Source organism: Delphinus delphis, chromosome 2 (assembly GCF_949987515.2).
Source record: "Delphinus delphis chromosome 2, mDelDel1.2, whole genome shotgun sequence".
Classification (NCBI taxonomy): Eukaryota; Metazoa; Chordata; class Mammalia; order Artiodactyla; family Delphinidae; genus Delphinus; species Delphinus delphis.
This window is the reverse complement of record NC_082684.1, coordinates 98,999,094-99,019,111: the sequence shown is the minus strand read 5'-3', so window position 1 is coordinate 99,019,111 and position 20,018 is coordinate 98,999,094. Positions and strand designations below refer to the sequence as shown.

The 20,018-nt window shown below is 40.1% G+C and overlaps 1 protein-coding gene across 1 annotated transcript in view; it reads right to left on the bottom strand.

Moving 5' to 3' along the window:
• Nucleotides 1–20,018, bottom strand: part of LOC132420646 (putative protein FAM90A10) — a 53,833-nt gene that overhangs the window by 22,173 nt on the left and 11,642 nt on the right. Inside the window, exon 2 of the mRNA XM_060005279.1 lies at nt 1,199–1,377. Within this exon, the coding sequence (XP_059861262.1) occupies nt 1,199–1,213 (15 nt within the window). The 5' untranslated portion in view covers nt 1,214–1,377. The remainder of the gene's footprint in view (nt 1–1,198; nt 1,378–20,018) is intronic.

Below are 20,018 nucleotides of genomic sequence, written 5' to 3'. Positions count from 1 at the left end.
TTTGTGTTATCTAGATCACTAATGCCATCCCATTTAAAAGTGCATTTTCTGGGACTTCCCTGGTGGTGCAGTGGTTAAGAATCCACCTGCCAATGCAGGGGACACGGGTTTGAGCCCTGGACTGGGAAGATCCCACATGCACAGAGCAACTAAGCCCATGTGCCACAACTACTGAGCCTGTGTGCCTAGAGCCCGTGCTCTGCAACAAGAGAAGCCACTGCAACAAGAAGCCCACACACCGCAACGAAGAGTAGCCCCCGCTCACCGCAACTAGAGAAAGCCCGCAGGCAGCAACGAAGACCCAACGCAGCCAAAAATAAATAAATAAATTTATTCTTAAAAATTAAAAGAAAAGTGCATTTTCTCTTTTTTTTTTTTTTTTGCAGTACGCAGGCCCCTCACTGCTGTGGCCTCTCCCGTTGCGGAGCACAGGCTCCGGACGCGCAGGTTCAGCGGCCATGGCTCACGGGCCCAGCCGCTCCGCGGCTTGTGGGATTTTCCAGGACCGGGGCACGAACCCATGCCCCCTGCATCGGCAGGCGGACTCTCAACCACTGCGCCACCAGGGAAGACCAAAAGTGCATTTTCTTAATCCTGGTGTGATAAATTGTTGCATTCAGATGTACATTAATCATTTCACTTTCCCCTTCTTTTTTTTTTTTTTTTTTTTTTTTGCGTACGCGGGCCTCTCACTGTTGTGGCCTCTCCCGTTGCGGAGCACAGGCTCCGGACGCGCAGGCTCAGCAGCCACGGCTCACGGGCCCAGCCGCTCCGCGGCATGTGGGATCCTCCCGGACCGGGGCACAAACCCGTGTCCCCTGCATCGGCAGGCAGACTCTCAACCACTGCGCCACCAGGGAAGCCCCCCTTCTTCACTAATAGCTCATCATCCAAAATTCTCTCTTAGGGAATTCCCATGTAGATCTTCCACAAAGGGAATCATTTCAATAGTTGGATGTCATTCTCCACGCTCTGTAGGGAGCCTGGATGCAGACAATGGGGAAAAGGCTCTGGAACGCAGGGTAGGAGTATTCTAAAATGCTGACTTTGACTATCACAAGAAGGAAAAAAGTAAGTAGTTGAAAATGACCTTGCTAGGCACATAAGAAGTAGAGAGTTAAAGATTTGTAGGTTCTTAATCCATGACATTTCAGAAGGAAAAGCAGACAGAGCCTCTGACCCAGGACAGGACAGTTACCTGAGAAGCTGCCATTTCCTCCTCTCCTTCCTCCTGCTCTGGGTCGTTTTCTCATCGATATGATGTTGAGGAATCACATTGGGATCTTGAAAATATGCCTCAGTGCCGTCAGCACAGCTCCTTCACCTCTTCCCACAACACCAACAGGCTAAAGGACCTTGAAATGCTGAAACAGCAACCTGAAAAAGAGATTCAGGAACAATGAGCTCCTGCATGGAAACCAAACTGTGAGCTTTTTCTTTCCTGCCGACACATGCTCTCCCCTCACACAGATGCCCCAAAACTTCTGCTACAGCACAGAGTAAGTTGGCTACACTGACCTGCCCTTTCCAATCTCATGTAGAGCAGACACCAATGTCTCCTCAAAGGCAAAAGGACTGAAGACTGCAAACAACTATCACCAGGTACCAGTAGCCCTTGGGCTTGGGCTTAAACCGGGCCTAACCTTAGAATCACCTGGAGTTAAAACACTCGGATGCTCCCACCCAGATCAATAGACAGACTCTGTGGGGAGGGCACAGGTGATGTTATTTCTAAATACTCATCACGTAATACTAATGGGAAATTGCATGGGAACCACATAGCAAATGTTTCTTCTGAAGCTTTAAAGTGCGTACAAATTTGCGGGGAACCAGGCCCCACTCTAAGTTATGAAACTCCTGTAGGGCTCAAAAAACGACATCTTTTACGAGTTTTCTTGTTCATGCAGATGTTACTCCCTCAGACCCATATTCAGTAGCACTGAGATAAGAGATCAGGCATAGCACACCTGAGACCACTGAGTAGTGTGAAGGCTTCAGAGAATTTCCAGAAGTGCAGGTTCCCTGGGCCTGATTCCTAGGGGCCGAGTTCCTCCTGAAATAGGTGTTGTCTTGTTGTTGCCTATGGTAGATGCTGCTTGGTTGGTGGAAATCATGTGGTGGGTTTAGGGATGTGTGAGGGGTCACCCTTAGAAATCTTCCCAAAGGTACCCTTAGTCCTCAGGTCCTTTAGCCCCCTCTCCTCTCAGGGCCCACTTGACAGACAGGACTACCCAGGGACAGGGCAGGACCACCTGTCCTCAGGTGAGCTGAGACTCCATACCCCAAAAGATGCAGAGCACAAAGTTGTTTACATCACAGATCTGTTTGAAAATAAACGAAAGGCAGCAATGAAGGGTGGATTAACATTTTGGGTTGGGAATGACAAAAGACTTTGAAAATGATGCCATGAATGCATATTTAATGATTAACAAAGGAAGTTGTGATCTATGTTAAGTAATAAAGCACATTATACCTGAATTAACAGATAAGATTTTTCATTCATTGTATGTTTGTCTATGTGTGTGTGTTATAAATTGTGGCGCCGCAGTTTGTTCTCCCCATCTTCCCTTACGTATTTATACTTTCTCACATCTTTAATATATTTTTATTTATTTTGGCTGCACTGGATCTTAGTTGAGGCATGCAGGATCTTCGCTGCGGCATGTTTCGTTGCAGCATGCAGGATTTTTTTTTTTTTTTTTTTTAGTTGTGGCGTGTGGGCTTCTTAGTTGTGGCATGCATGTGGAATCTAGTTCCCCCACCAGGGATCAAACCCGGGCCCCCTGCATTGGGAGTGCGGAGTCTTACCCACTGGACCACCAGGGAAGTCCCTATACTTTCTCACATTTTAAAAAGCGCATTGATTAAGGTAAAAATTAGAGAAAAGCACATCCACTTTTTCAAATATTCTGAGAATTCTGAATCTTTTTAAAATTTTATTAAAAATTTCTTTTTAATTTTTATACTTTAAAGGTTACTTTTCATTTACAGTTACTATAAAATATTGGTTATTTTCCCCAATATGTATGTTGTACAATATGTCTTTCAGCTATCTTACAACGAATTGTTTGTATTTTCCACTCCCCAACTCCTATATTGCCCCTCCCCTCTCCTCACTGGTAACAAGTAGTTTGTTCGATATATCTCTGAGTTTGCTTCTTTTTTGTTATATTTACTAGTTTGTTTTATTTTTTAGATTCTACATATAGGTGATATCATACAGTATTTGACTTTCATTGACTTATTTCGCTTAGCATAATGCCCTCCAAGTCCATCTATGTTGCTACAAATGGCAAAATTTCATTTTTTCGTGACTGAATAGTATTGCATTGTACATATATACCACATCTGCTTTTTTTAATTTTTATTTTATATTGGAGTATAATTGATTTACAATGTTGTGTTAGTTTCAGGTGTACAGCCAAGTAATATATATATATATTTTTTTTTTCAAATTATTTACCTGTTTAGATTATTACAGAATATTGAGCAGAGTTCTCTGTGCTATACACTAGGTCCTTGTTGGTTATCTATGTAGGTATGTCAATCCCAAACTCTCAATTTATCCCCCCCCCCCCACACCTTTCCCCTTTGGTAACCGAACAACTATATATGCCAATAAAATGAACAAAGTAGAAGAAATGGACAAATTCCTAGAACTGTACCATCTCCCAGGACTGAACCCAGAAGAAATAGAAAATATGAACAGAGCAATTGCCAGTAATGAAATAGAATCAGTACTAATTAAAAACAAAAACTCAACAAACAAAAGTGAAGGATCAGATATGGCTTCAGAGTTGAATTCTACCAAACATTTAGAAAAAAGTTAACACATAACCTCAAACTATTCCAAAATATTGCAGAGGATTAGGTCAGCATCATCTTGATACCAAAATCAGACAAAAATATCACATAAAAAAAAAATTACTAGGCAATGTCACTGATGAACATACATGCAAAAATCCTCAAAAAGAATCAGCAAAATGAGTCTAACAATATATTAAAAGTATCATACACCATGGTCAAGTGGGATTAATCCCAGGGACTCAAGGGTGGTTCAGTATCTTCATATCAATCCATGTGATAAACCACAGTAACAAATTGAAGAATAAAAATCATATGATAAAAAAAAATGATCATCTCAATAGATGCATAAAAAGCTTTTGAAAAAATTCAACATCAATTCATAATTAAAAGCTCTCCAGACACTGGGTATAGAGGATACATACCTCAGCATAATAAAGGCCATTTGGAGAAGGCAACAGCTAACATCATACTCAATGGTGAAAAACTGAAAGCATTTCCTTAAGGTCTGGGTCAAGACAGGAATGCCCACTCTTGCCACTTTAATTCAACACAGTATTGGAAATCCAGGCACACCAAAGCAGACAAGAAAAAGAAATAAAAGCAAACCAAATTGGAAAGGAAGAAGTACAACTGTCACTGTCTGCAGATGACATAACACTGTACATAGAAAATCCTAAAGACGCCACCAAAAAACCACTAGAGCACATCAATGAATTCAGAAAAGTTGCAAGATACAAAATATACAGATCTGTTGCATTTCTATACACTGACAATGAACTATCAGCAAGAGAAATTAGAGAAACTGTACCATATGCAATAACATCACAAAGAATAAAATACCTAGGAATAAACATACCTAAGCAGGTAAAAGACACATACTCAAAAAACTATCAGACATTGATAAAAGAAGTTAAAGGCAACACAAAAAGATGAAAAAATATACCATGCTCATGGTTTGGAAGAATTAATACTTTTAAAATGACCATACTACCATATATATATGGTATATCTCACATGCTCTTTCATTTCATGTAGCTATTCCTACAACTCCAGGCTGTTTGTTTCCAGGAAAATATATTATTTCAGATACCTATTTGCACACTCAAGACTCCTCTGTAATCCCAGACTATTTAAGAGACTTCTGCTTGACACTGCCTAGATTCTGAAGGTCCACTACAAGCATTAATAAAATTATATTTACATAGGTATTTATACGATAATCAAACAATAATGCATTTACGGGCTTCCCTCGTGGCGCAGTGGTTGAGAGTCCACCTACCTATGCAGGGAACGCAGGTTCGTGCCCTGGTCTTGGAAGATCCCACCTGCCGCGGAGTGGCTGGGCCCGTGAGCCATGGCCGCTGAGCCTGCGCGTCCGGAGCCTGTGCTCCGCAACGGGAGAGGCCACAACAGTGAGAGGCCCGCGTACCGCAAAAAAAAAAGCAGCATTTACAATTGTACTATGATTTATTGCTTCTTTTGGAGCATAAAATTGTCTTATTTGCCACTCTCTTGTAAATGACTTTGTAAATTATACTTAGGACTTAGAGAGGAATGAATATACAAAAAACTGATCAATGTGCAAATATCATCAATTTACATATATCTCACAAGATTAGGAAATTCTCCCATTATTATCAAAGAAAAACAAAGCCTGGATACTCTGCAGTCATGAATCAAGAGAATGCAGGGGACTAGAGGTAAGAAACAGACAGTAACCAACGCAGCAGAGTTCACCATTCACCAGCTGGGATTACTAAAAGGAGCCAAACAAATGTGAAATATGGAAGAGAGGGTTACAAAGACACAAAAGTGCTCACCAAGACAAGGACGCTTTGGGTGGCTCTAGATTCAGGGGAGGATCTAGAGGAGTTAATAGTCCTATGGATGTGTTGAATCTGCTGCCTGTGCCTATTCAAGATGAAAACCATAGAGACATGGATCAGATCATGAGCAGCAAACATGAAACATCAGGGAATATGTAATAACAGTCCTACAGTCAGTAAGATGGTGTTTCTGTTATGAAATAAATCATAACCAAATCCCAAATCCTTTTTCTGTTGACAAACCTAGCGTACTTAATTACTATGATATACTTACAGATCTAGTTAGCTGTGTTTTTCCAATAGTTTAGATATATATTTATCTGTTTTCCTAACTTGTTATTATAGTTTAAGTTGGTGGTAATTATTGTTTTAGTACTGACAAGTTTCCAGTTCAGTATAAAGATTTATTAATAGGCCAATATCAATTATGCAAAGGATGCAGTGATCTTAATATAGATACTCTCATTGTAATACTACAGAAACCTGCAATATGACAAAGTTGGATTTAATACATGCAAGACAGGCTCAATATTAGGACGGCAACAGAGAGAGTCATATGTTTCTGTGCCTGAACAAAATGGAATACCACCCATCACAGGAATTGTTGAATAGCATCATAGTGTGCCTTAAAGTAGGTGTTATGAGTCACTAATATTAATAAAATTGTGTAGGTTAAAAAAATTTTACGAATTTCACATCATATTATCATCAATTTATTAATATGTAAGTGAAGTAAAACTATTAGCAGTGAAGATAGCTACACCTTGTTATTTTAACATACAAGATAGTTATGTAAAAATGGAATCTCTCATGTGTGAAATCTTGTGCATTTTATTAAATTTAAATCATACATTTTTATTGATAGAACATTTTTGAAACAGAGGAAATATCAAAAGATACATTTGAGACTGACTTCTGTTCTCTGAAACGCATTATTATACATTTATATTTCCTTAAGGACGAATTCCTTTTCTTCAAGAGGGAAGACCATCTCATCAAAACACACAGACCACTGACGATGGCAGCAGAAAAAAGTTTCTGTCTCCATTAAGTACTTCATACACCCTGAGTTAGAGAACATATTTCTCTTCCAGCAACTGCCATTTGGATACAACATTCTGTGCAGGACTAAATGACTTACATACATTTCTCTTAGTCTTTATTATCAGTATGTGGTGTTACAGGCTCATACCTGCAGTAATCCTGAACATTTAGTCTCTGATTCCAGTCATTAATATGAACAACAGATTGGTTTCTGCACTTGGTTTCTGCACTTAAGAGTATATTAAAAGTCAGGTTGCAGTATTACTTGGATTCAGCACCAAGAATCAAGGTCATTGTGAATTACACTAAATTACATTAGAAGCCGTAACAGATTGATGGAGGAACTATAATCCCAGTCTCTCTTTACTAGTTCAGCTCAAGCTTCAGAATTATTTCAACTTCCTGTATGGCTTTGGCACTGGACCAGAATCAAACCCTGAAGAATCACTTTTTCTGGAATAAATATTTACTTAAATACCTGATACCCTCCCATAGACAGTCATCCTTTCAGATTGAAAGAAAAAATTGTCACCTGACTCCTTTCTGCTGTCAGGGTGGTGGGCTCAGTGTGATTGTCAAGACAGCCAGTACCCATATTGGAGGGAAGCAGTCATAAACCTAGGTGTAGGTTTGTGATTCTCTGGCCTCATCTCCCCTCACAACTGCAAGTATCTTTTCACCTGTAGGTGCAATAAGAGATCAGTTTTGGGGAACAGAGGATATTTGTGAAAAACTTTATCCCAGTGGTTAATTACCAAAAAAACCCCTACAAACTACTAGTTATTTCCAAGGAGATCATTGAAGAGTTTTGAGAGACTGCTTTTTGTTTTGTTTTATGTTATCCCAAACGTAAAAGTCAGACAGAGTCTCATGTGAAAGAAGCAGGAAATACTGAGTAGGCTGTGGAAACTGGGAATACACAAGAGCCTGAAAGATCTTACAGAGCCTATAAATAATGCTTGAATCAAAAGTTTGGTGGCAGGCTTCCCTGGTGGCGCAGTGGTTAAGAATCCGCCTGCCAATGCAGGGGACATGGGTTCGAGCCCTTGTCCGGGAAGATCCCACATGCCACAGGGCAGCTAAGCCCGGTGCCACAACTACTGAGCCTGTGCACCTATAGCCCATGCTCCGCAACAATAGAAGCCACTACAATAAGAAGCCTGTGCACCACAATGAAGAGTAGCCCCCGCTCACCGCAACTAGAGAAAGCCCATGCACAGCAATGAAGCCCCAATGCAGCCATAAATAAATAAATAAATAAATAAATAAATTTATTAAAAAAGAAAAGTTTGGTTGCACATCACGGGGAAACAGAACCAACCTGAAAAAGCTCCCAATGGTCAAATGTAGATGAACTTGAACAACAAAATAAAGAGCATGGAACTGAATGATAATAACAAAATATTCAATAAATACACAGGATTCCATATCAATGTTAAAAATATAATTATAGAAATAAATGGAGAAAAGGAATATATTCTGTACATAAGGATGATGAATAATATAAGGAGTTATTCCTCTTTTAAAGTGGGGAAGATTATTTTATCCCCTCAGCCCCTCCTTGCATATGAGATGCACTTAGTGATTGCCCTACAAAAAATAGAGTATGGAAAAGAAAAACACAGTAACTTCACAATGGAGAAAACTCGCAAATACTTTAAACAAGTGATGGACCACCTTAATAAACCATGTCAATTACTAAATGATATGACATGATGAGATGTGGAATCTTTCTTGAAAATTACTCATTTATTCTAATCATGAGGAGCACATAACACAAACTCAGCTTTAGGGATAGTCTAAGCAGTGTCTCATCAGTATTCCTCAAACTCATGAAGGTCATGAAAAATAAGGGAAGACTAAGAGGGTCTTAGAGCACAAGAGACAGGGAACATATGATGACTATATGTACCTAATGTGCTCGACCGGGTCCTGGAAGAGAAGAATGACATAGGGTCAAAACTGGTGAGATGCAAATAAAGTCTGGAATTCAGCCAACAGTAATGTACCCGTGGAAATTTCCTAGTTTTCACAAATGCAGCATGGCAATGTACAACGGTAACTATAGAGAAAACTGGATGAAAACATATTTGAGACCTCTCTGTATTATCTTTGAAGATTTTCTACAATTCTAAAATTATTTCATAACAAAATATTGACTTATAATTATATAAAAGTTTATAATTGAATTACAAATAGTTATGTTAACTGATTACCTCTTTGAGTTTATACCCTTTTTTATTTTCTAAGGAAGGCATTTTAACTCTTCTTGATTTCGAAAATAATCAAACTATTAAACAAAATAGATTCATATATTTTGCCTTCTATGTTGTTCCAAATTTAATGAAAAGATCCTCTATAAATGTGTTTTTCTAAGGTCAGAAATGCAGGAGTTCCTCTTGAAACCTTTCTTTGTCAATAAAGGGGGTATCACAGGAAAGTCTTCTTTGTGCAGATTATAAGAGCTCATTTTTCATGTACACCAAATCTCTAATCAGTTGTTGCCTCCCACATGCTGTTTCCTTAAAATCCAGTTGAAACATCTTCCTGTGTTCTTTGCAGTGACCCTACAGCTCATTATTCCAGTGTTTACTGGAAATTTTTCAGTAAATTAATCTATCTCAACAAGCATGATATTTCAAAGGTCCACAGTTTATGACAGCCAGAAGACATAAACCTAGGCCCCCCAAAATAATTTTCATTGAAGCAGAGCTTCCCAGACCACATTTTAAAGCCAAGCTTCCTCCTTCACCTTTGCACATCACACCTGTGCCATCTGCTTTATTCATTCCCTACCAGAGGGTATGACTGTTATCTCCTTTTCTTCACATCCCCGCTCTTTCCTTTGCTCAAAAAAGGTGACCAGGTTCAGCTTAGAGACAGCAAGACCTATTTATTTAGAAAAGGAACATGACTCATGCCGGGGATTCCACAATTTCCAATCCAGTACTGTGTTCAGCAGAGAAGAGAGGACACTATATGTTATAGAAAATGATTTCACCAAATAGTATTTCCTGACAGCCCCTTTAAAATACATAGGAAGAATTTCTAATTTGCAGATTTTGAGGCCAAAATGTGATGTTCTCCTTCCCTGTTTTCACCTGCCCTTCCGCCTCACAGTCAACCACTAATTCTGCTATAGCAATGGGGAATGTGGTTTGCAAGGACCTGACCCGACCACACAGACTCTATTACCTTTTCTTGAACCAAAGGTTGGACTCAACTCTCACACCACAAATATACCTGAGAGCCCTCTTGCTTAACTCTGGTTTCGCCCTGGAATTGCCTGAAGCATGCAGTTTAAAAAAATTTATTGTAATCTATATAAATTATGCTGTTCACCTGAAACTATGTTGTACACCTGAATCAAATATAATATTGTAGGTCAATTATACTTTTGTTTTTTTTTTAATGTGCTCTCAGGCAGAACCTGTGAAGGAGGACTTCCCAGGTGGCTCAGTGGTTACAAATCCACCTGCCAATGCAGGGGACATGGGTTTGAGCCCTGGTCCGGGAAGATCCTACATGCTGTGGAGCAACTAAGCCTGGGCACCACAACTACTGAGCCTGCGCTCTAGAACCCGTGAGCCACAACTACTGAGCCCACGTGCCACAACTACTGAAGCCTGCACACCTAGACCCCAAGCTCTGCAACAAGAGAAGCCACCACACTGAGAAGCCCGCGCACCACAACGAAGTATAGCCCCCGCTCACCGCAACTAGAGAAAGCCTACACACAGCAACAAAGACCCAAATGCAGCCAAAAATCTAATTAATTAATTAACTAATTAAAAAAAAAAGAATCTTTGAAGGAGGTCACAGGTGATACTGGTTATTATAACTCACCATGTCATCTTTATTGTAAGCCTAGAGTGATAAGCATTTATGTAAATTCTGCCTCTCAAATTTGAATATGCACACAAAGTATTCCAGGACCCATGGAAGAAACTGTCATTCTGCAGGTTTGGAGTGGGGCCCAGGAACTGGCATCTTTATCAAGTTTCTTCTTTGTGCCAATGCTGCTCCCCCAGACCAGTTTTTAGTAGCACTACACACTTGCAGTACTTAATAACCATGAGGATGCAGATACTGGGACTCACCTTTCTGTCTCTTGTTCTGTTTCCCTATCATTGATTTTAAAAAGCGTTTGCATGCAATAGAAGCTAACTATAGATGGTGGAGGAATACAGAATGGAAGGGTATCTTAGAAGTTCAGAGATGTTTCATTGTTTTGTGCTTACTTTCACTTTTTTTCCTAATAGGGTAAAGGTTTTATGTTTATTAGTAAAAGTCAATCAGTTTTCCTAACTGGATATATTTTTAATTCTCCAATCAGCAATACAGAAGATTAATTGCTCTTCCTTCTCACTAAAATTTGATGATCCCAATTTGTGTTTTATTTATTTAATTTAGGCATCTAGAAATTTGAGGTGCCATCTATTGCTTCCCTGGTGTCCAGCATAAAGAAATGTGATATATGACTGTGGGGCAACCATACCAGGGTTATGAGATAACAGAAATGTGTAAAGTGCCTGCATGTGGCCAACACCAGAGAGAAGAAGTGAAAAAAGTAAAGGTAACTCATAAATATTCTCACCCATTTTTTCAGCTGTGAACATCTACCTATGCACTGTGTACATAACACCAAATGTACATCTTTTCTATGCATATGCATAAGTCCGTTCTTGGTATAACTGAAAACAAACCACTAGCTACAGAAAAACACACGATTACATTTTACTTATACCAAGGTTAAAAGTGAGCATAAACTGCTACCCAAGTCCATTGTATCAATTAGCACAACTGAAAAAAGTCCTCTTCCCATTCCAGGCAAGATTGGTAAAAAGACAGTATGGGCTACGAAAAAAATCAGAACTTCTAGCCTAAAAACCAAATAAATTGTTTGAAAAAGAAATGCTCACTGCCTCTGACTGATAAACTTTTCCCCCAACTAAGTGACACCTGGTACAGATCCCAGAGCACATGACAAGGCCATCACTCTGTTGAGAGGAAGTGAGGATGCTCCCTGCCACCTGTGGGTCAGCTTCCCTGGAAGGTCACTCATTTACAGTAGATATATTTTATGTTGCTGGTATATACCTGGCACCTAGGTTTCTGTGAAACCACAGCACATACCATGCTGACCTGCCTATTACAGTGTCCGGAAGTCTTCCTCATCTCCACATCTAGTCTGCCACGGGACATTTCAAGCTATGTTCACAAAGATTGTTTCATTCCACACCCCATCTCCATCAAACTGCCACTGATCTAAGCCTGGAAAAATGTAATAATCTCTGTCTACTAATAGCATCCAGTCCTTAGTACTGCCCAGGAAATATTTTAAATCACTAGGACAGAATTAGATTTCCTGGATTCTCAGAAACCCAGCACACTTGCCAAGTCTCCATCTCTGTCATTTGTACATCCGAACACACCACCACCAGCTGCCTAAGACCTTGGGGTGAATATGTGGAGCTCCCTTGCTACATTCCTTTCCTCCCTACATTTCCAAGGAACTCTCCATATGTACTTTCAACAAGTCTTATGTAACTCTCTCTAAAAAAAAACCCAACCAACCAAACAAAAAAACACCACTGTCCTATTTTATCAGTCTTTACAAGTCTCCTAGTGCTAACTGCCCGAGTTAAAACTCTGGTCCATTGAAGCTGCTCCACTTTTATCACAATTAGGTGATCATAATGCTGTATTTGAATCGTATAAGTGACCTCAAATTGATCACTTAAATTTCTCATTGCTTTCGAAATTTTTAAAGTACACATCAAAAACTACCAGGGCCTGCATGGATGACTGGGGGTGAGGAGAGCAGCGGGAACCCTGTGTCCATAATGAAAGCAAAGAAGGACAGTGACTGTGATTCATATGTAGCAAGGATGACAATGATAAAAAACAAACTGGAAATAATCAGGAAATGAAACAAGTAGATTTTTCTCCTAAACTTAGGGTGTGTCAGTTGTGCAGTCAGAGAACAGGTGTCCTCTCACCACATGCGAAATCATGCAATTCTTCATCTTGTACATTTTCTGTCTTTTAGATCATGCTACAGCATCATTCAAATTGGAATATTTTTCTCCTAATTTTACAAAATCTATTAAACACCCATCACAGTCACGTGTGTTTGTTCATGCCTAAACAACCCCATGACTTATGAATTCTCCAAATTTTCACCTGATCTAATTTTTACAGTAAAGTGATTAACTTTGATAATGTTACATATAAGAGGTGGAAGAAACAATAACTGAAGAAAAGCCATCTTACTGTTCCTCTCCAATTGAGAATAAACTGTATTAAACAAAATCAACTTAATATGCTCACTGAAGAATTACTCTCATCTTTAATTTCTGAACATGAAAAATTTAATGAAAACCATCCTAAAAATGCCCCAGCATAAAATAAAAGCAATAGTCATGAATTTTGGACCAAATAAAACTCATAAGCTAGATTTTTCATGACTAAAGGCAAGTAAAAAAGATGGTTTTGTAAAGGGAAGAGCTAAATTGGACTCCACGTTCCATCTGTTTCTTTGACTTTAATCTTTGCTTTTCATTGCTTTTGTTATTCTAATCATACATAATGGCCTGCCTCAGGGAACCCTGCCCTTCTGCCAGAATGTTAAAGTGCCTCGGTTCAGCTTACAGGTAGACAATCTGACCCTGTCCACCTGTGGATGGCTGCAAGAAAGAAGAAATTAACACATCCCCTCCCCAAGGCTGGCCATTCCAGGGGATATTTGCAAAGCTTATGGCCTTTTCACTTTACTTCCTCATCTCCTCTCCCTCTCTGTGCTATAAAAGAAACGGGCATGCAAACCCCGCCCCCCCGCCCCCCCCCCCCCGCCCCCCGCCAGTTAAGATGGTTTTTGAGAGACACTAATCTGCCATCTTCTCGGTCAGCTGGCTTTCCGAATCAAGTATTCCTTTGCCTCAACACCTCGTCTCCGATTCATTGGCCTGTCGTGCGGCAAGCAGAGCGAGCTTGAGCTGGGTAAAAAATTTGGCTTAGCCAGCCAGGAGCCTTGCTGCTCGTGGCTAGCCGCCCTGGTCAGGGAATACTGGGGCAAGGCCCTAGCAGCTGCCGGGACCATTAGTCCTGAGGATCTTCCCGTCAAAGTCGCCTGAAGCGACACCGGCTACCCCAGCACTTGGCAGTTGAGGCAAGGAACCGACAACTTCAGTTTGGTGCTACGAGTTGATGGACTCGATTCGATTCTGAAACTGCGGTTCCAATTTGGGGAACTTTGGTTCCATTTGGGGAACTTCGATTCCAATTTGGGGAACTTCGGTTTCATTTAGGGCTATGAGTCGAGAGACTCTGATTCTGGAGGGTAAGTCGCTCCGGCGTGCACACCAGGAACATATTCCCCCCCAGTCTGGGCTTTTCCTTTACGGGACAAGCCAATCTGGCTGGAATACCCTGTTAGCGGGGGCAATTGTTGTTGAACTCTACCTGATTCCGGGAATCGGTTCAGTGGGAAAAAGTTCTTTGGTTTTGTACGGTTAAGTCTACCTGATCTGGGAACTAGTTCATTGGTTTTGTCGTGGTTTTGTGTGCATCGATGCTAGAATTTGTGCCTTTTGTATTGGAATTTGCGTCTTTTGTGTCTTGGTGTTATCAAACTTTTAGAAGTGGAAAACACTCCATCTATCCCAAAGGAGAGCACTTTGGGGAATATATTAGATAAATGGGCAAAACATAGCGGTGATTCTATGACTAAAAAAGACATGATAGATATACTATTGTAATAGGATGTGGACCCAGTATATCTTAGGATCAGAAAAATGATGGCCTCTGAATGGCTCACTCGCAGTTAGAAATGTTCTGCAAAAGAGGAGGGAATTATGGTTTTCTCAGGGTATATGCCCAGTAGTGGGATTGCTGGGCCATATGGTAGTTCTATTTTTAGTTTTTTAAGGAACCGCCATATTGTTCTCCAGTGACATGTACACACCACCAAATGTAAAATAGATAGCTAGTGGGAAGCAGCCGCATAGCACAGGGAGATCATCTTGGTGCTTTGTGACCACCTAGAAGGGTGGGATAGGGGAGGGTGGGAGGGAAACGCAAGAGGGAGGGCACATGGGGATATATGTATACGTATAGCTGATTCACTGTCACACAGCAGCAACTAACACAACAATGTAAAGCAATTATACCTCAATAAAGATGTTTAAAAAAGAGCAGGGAAAAGAGATGAGATTCCATATGTAGGAGCATTTATGCTATTGCATCAGGAGGAAAAGGAGTCAGAGGGCTGCCATCTTATGGTGCAGCAGTCTGAAGGGAAACCCAAGTGGAAATCTGTTCTACAAAGGAAGAGGAAAAAAATGAGAGTGGGGACATGTTATTTCAAAACTTACACCCTCCTCCAGCCTATCCAGCTCCTTCAATGGCCGAGCAGGCTGCACCAGCAGTAGTTCCAACTGCTCCCCTCCCATGCCACCAACATATACACTGCCTCCTGTTTCCCCTACCCATGGGGATCAAATAGAAGTTTCTATGGTAAACCCCAGGGCACAGGGACCTGGTTTAGTATCACCATCTAAGACCCAACCGGGCACCCAATTTGGACCGGGAGCCACTTCTAGAGCAGAGCAATTTCCCTCGCCCCGATATCCTGTAAAAGGCCAGGACTCAAGTTCAATTTCCCTTGTACTTGAGGCGTCTGATTCTGATTTCCCCACAGGAGCCCCAGGTACCATTGACAGTGGGGAGGAAGTTGATTGATTTTCTAATAAACACGGGTGATCTTAAGAGGCTTGTAAATATTAAACAAAGGGAAAACAAAAGTCATCCTAGGAGAAACTTGCCTGTATCTTTGAGATACAAATGTCCTATCCGGTCTTCTCAAAAACCCTTCTCTCTGCCATCTTTTTAAAATGCAAATTTTGAAAAAGAGGGTACAGCAATTTAGAACTTGACTTGTTTTCCATAATTATTAGTAGAAAGGGTTTAGCCATCTAGACAAGAGCTTGATTTGTTCCATCTGCCAGAAACCCAACTTTAATCCAAACTCTTTTGTAAACTGATGGGTTTTACATTGCTGTACCTCACTCAGGGCTGAACTTTTGAAATGAGAACTATGATGTCTCTGTTTGTACGTGTATTTGTCTTTAGATAACATTGCTGAGGTTAATCTGTAAATTAGCTCTATTTAATTGGCTTAAAGAAAAGTAATTGCTTACAAACCAAACAATTCTACCTACAAGAGAAATTAAGCTAAATGAGTTTCAGGTACACGTGAACTGGGAAATATCTAGTATTAAGTAAATGCCTGGTATTAATGTTTAAGTTTGTTGATCTAATTAATATAGACATGTCTTTAGAGCCACCAACATTAAGTATAGTACTTTCACTGCACCTAGATTTAAAAAAAGTTAAATGAAATCTTGTTATATCTGTTGCAAATTTGTCAGCAAGAAACATAACTTGATATGATGAAATTTTAAATGTAAATGACATAAGAGCTTTTAGGTAAACTATAAAAATAATTATGTTCTAAAAATCATCTAAATAGTTTCTCCAGATTCTGGTAACTATTACTTGCCTCTTGGTTGTCACTAGAAATTAAGGTTTTTAAGAGTCAGGGATTCTAATTTAAATATATAATTAAAGCAACTGAAAATAATAAAACATTTCAGTATGGTAAAATGTGTGTTTTCAGTAAAGATGGTATGAGGAATGGAATTACATTTTACTGGAAAGTTTTATACATGGTCAGGATTAAATTTAGATTTAAATTGAAGATTGAAGTTTAGATTGAAGTTAACTAAGTAAATCAATTTTGTTAAGTAAGCTAATACAAGACTGGAATTTGATCTCTCTGTTAGAAGTACTCCTTTTGATAACAGATTATAAGTTTCTATGCCCTTAGGTGATCCATATTTGTTTTCTTTTAATCATTTTGTGACTTCGGTTAAATGAATAAGTATTCTTTCACGGTGACCTACAATCCTGTTGTGTTTTAAAACATTTTTGATATTTTTAACAAACTTCCCAAATATCAAAAATCTGACCAAAGTTTTTTAGCCTCCAGCTGGCTCTGGGGCACTTTGAAAGAACATCTCAGTGAGAAATGTCAAACTACGTTTATTTGGTATGTTAAAATTACTTTAAAAACTTTGTCAAGTGATTGGAGATGAACCTTAGGTTCTAGTGTATGGGTAAATGCCATTTATATAGATATACCAAAATGTATATGGAATCCTTAACATCTGATATGTCCTGATATGTTATCAATCATAATACTAGCTATCCTAAAATGGTATATCCAAGTTTCCTGCTAATTACATTGTAAGCAAATCTTTAGCCATGCTGTTTTAAGTTTTGTCCTGATGCTTTTACAAAATGAGGATTTTCAAGAAGACTGATAAAGAGGAACTTTTTAACAGATATAACTTTCTGATAGCCTTTAGAAAATATCACTGGACTGGGTAACAAAGGACAAAACTAATGGGAAACATGATTATTTCATCCAGATGAATGGGAATTAATTACATGGGACTGAATGAACTGGTAAATATGATTTATAACTTTATGACTTTGGGAAATATACTGGCTTTGTTGCTGAAATCTCGGCTTCTCTGTGCACCGATGCTGAACAGAAATACAGAGACACAGATTTTGGAGGAAGAGAGAGATGGCTCTTTCTACCAGGCAGAGGGGAAGACACAGCAGGCTAGCACCTCAAGAACCGTGCGCTCCTTTGGGGATCGGAGAAGATTTTATATGTGGGGCTCGCAGTCCAGGGTATATGATAAGGATCAAAGTAGTAAAGGTCTTGCATTCTTCTTCTTCCTGCATTATTTCAAAACAGTCACAGCTGGCGTCAGGTAGCCTGGTAATTGGGTCCGTTTGTCTCTGGGTTATCAGCCTGTGACTGTAAGGCCAACTGGCCCGAGGCAGGGGAACACAATCAGATTCACAGGTTGCATCAGACCGAAATTCTCTGGACCACCCAGTTCCAGGAACTGACCTGGGGACTTTGAACCCAGCCCCGCCTTTCGAGGGGCGGGACTAACGGTCCCCCAGGATACCCGAAAAGACCACCAAATAAGGAATACCCTGCGCCCTCCCAGATTCACCACACCCCTTTCCCTTCTTCCCCTATAAAGTCTTGCCCAACCCTCGCCCGGGTGCGACTTCTCGGGCCCCTTTCTCTCGGACCAGTGAACCTCGCCCGGGAGCGCTCCCTAATAAAGCTCACTTGAAGCTTTCCTCTGTTTCGCGGTGCCGTTTGTTAAGATCCGACCTTACAGTGACTTTTTTCTGAAATGCAAATACTACAAGGGGTGATTTGCTACAAGGGAGTGAAGGATGTAACTCACATAGTGTTAAAGAGTAATAGGTTAGCTTTGTGAAGTACAAATCTAGTTACAGATAGTAACAGTTAAAAAAAAAAAAACGTAGGATTAACTCTTTCAGGCCAGGCTATGTTTCTTCTCTAGCCTGTTCACTGTTAGCTTTGTTTTCCTTGTTCTCAGGAGAGGGAAAACTTCATTTCTATTATTGCTGCAACAGCTTTAATCTTTGTTTTTAGGAAAAACCTTTTCTCTTATGCTATGACCTACAACAAGTTGATAAAGTATGCCTTTGTAAACAAAGAGGAAACTTTTATCTTTTTCTACCTGATCCTGCCAGAATTTGTTGTCTCCAGCTGACTCTCCTGTGAAATCGATATTATGTTAACCACTGTTTTAATTTGTTCTTTGTTTCAAAATTGCTTGTGCTTTGTGTCTCCCTGCTGTACTATGTCTTTGTCAAGGTTACTATCTACATTACTTATATCTTGTCTATTTTATAAGATTGTTGTCTCTTGCAGTACCCAGTGTATAACCAAGCCTCCAACAAAACTTCTATAGCTAACTATCTTACAGAAATAGATCACATTTATAGCATAAAATAATTGTAATAATGTGATTCTAGGTATGGGAAGAAACAACAAGGAAAAATGTCTCCTGGATCATAATTAGACAGAGGATCCAGAGAATCTTTAAATATCGATAGGGCCTAATCCGAAAATTAGCACCTGGAGTGGTATATCAAGATTTTTCACCTGACCCGGGATGAGCCTCCCAGCACCATGGGACAAAATTTGCTCATAAAATGTCTCTCAAATATTGGTCAAATTCCTGACCAAGAGGAGAGGCTCAATCATCCGCAACTGCAGCTCTCCAACAAGAGCCAGTGAACCTTGAGAAAACTCTGGGAGGAGAAGAATACCTGCCGTCAGCAGCCATCAGACTGCAGCTACTCCCTGCGGTAAGCCCTGAGGAAACTCAGGATGTGAAAATACAGCATACAGGCCACAGATAGGTGTGGTGCATATCAAAGGAATTATTTCAATGAGCCCTGACCCTTGCACTAAATTCCTTAACTTGAGATGCGGTCTCCAGGCTTGAAGCCCTCAAAATTCCTGATAAATCTCAACTTTAAGGTTGTAAATATTTTTTCAGTCTACAGATGTAAAGTAGACACTTCCAAAGCGGAACAAAAGAAAAATCTCAACATTTGGAACACTGAACCGATGGCAGAAACTCCCAGAAAGATCCATCTGATGGAACAGTTAAAACGCTGTCACCCCTTTTTCCACAAGATTGTGGCATGTACATTGACAGTGGGGAATTGTAACAGGGAAGAGCTAAATCGGACTCCATGTTCCATCTGTTTCTTTGATTTTAACCTTTGTTTTTTGTTGCTTTTGTTATAATAATCATACATAATGGCCTACCTCAGGGAATACTGCCCCTCTGCCTGAATGTTAACTAAAGTGCCTCTGTTCAGCTCACAGGGAGACCATCTGACCCTGTCCACCTGTGGATGGCTGCAAGAAAGAAGAAATTAACACATCCCCTCCCCAAGGCTGGCCATTCCAGGGGATATTTGCAAAGCTTATGGCCTTTTCACTTTACTGCCTCAATTCCTCCCACTCTCTGTGCTGTAAAAGAAACTGGCATCCAAACCCTGATAAGATGGTTTTTCGAGACACAGGGCTGCCATCGCTATCATGTTGGTCTGCCGGCTTTCCAAATAAAGTCGTATTCTTTGCCTCAACACCGAGCTCGTCTCCGATTCATTGGCCTGTTGTGCGGCGAAAGTAGTGAAATTGGACTCCGTAAAAATAGCAATTAGCAGAGACATGGAAATCAAACAACAGGGAGGGAACACATTGCACTGGTCTCAAAGGCCATCATAAAAATCACAATGAATAAATGGTTGAGAGGGCTTTGAGAAAACGAAACCCTTTTACGGTGATGGTAAGATGTAAATGTGGAACAGCCACTATAGAGAACATTATGGAAGTGCCTATAAAAGGTAAAAAGACAC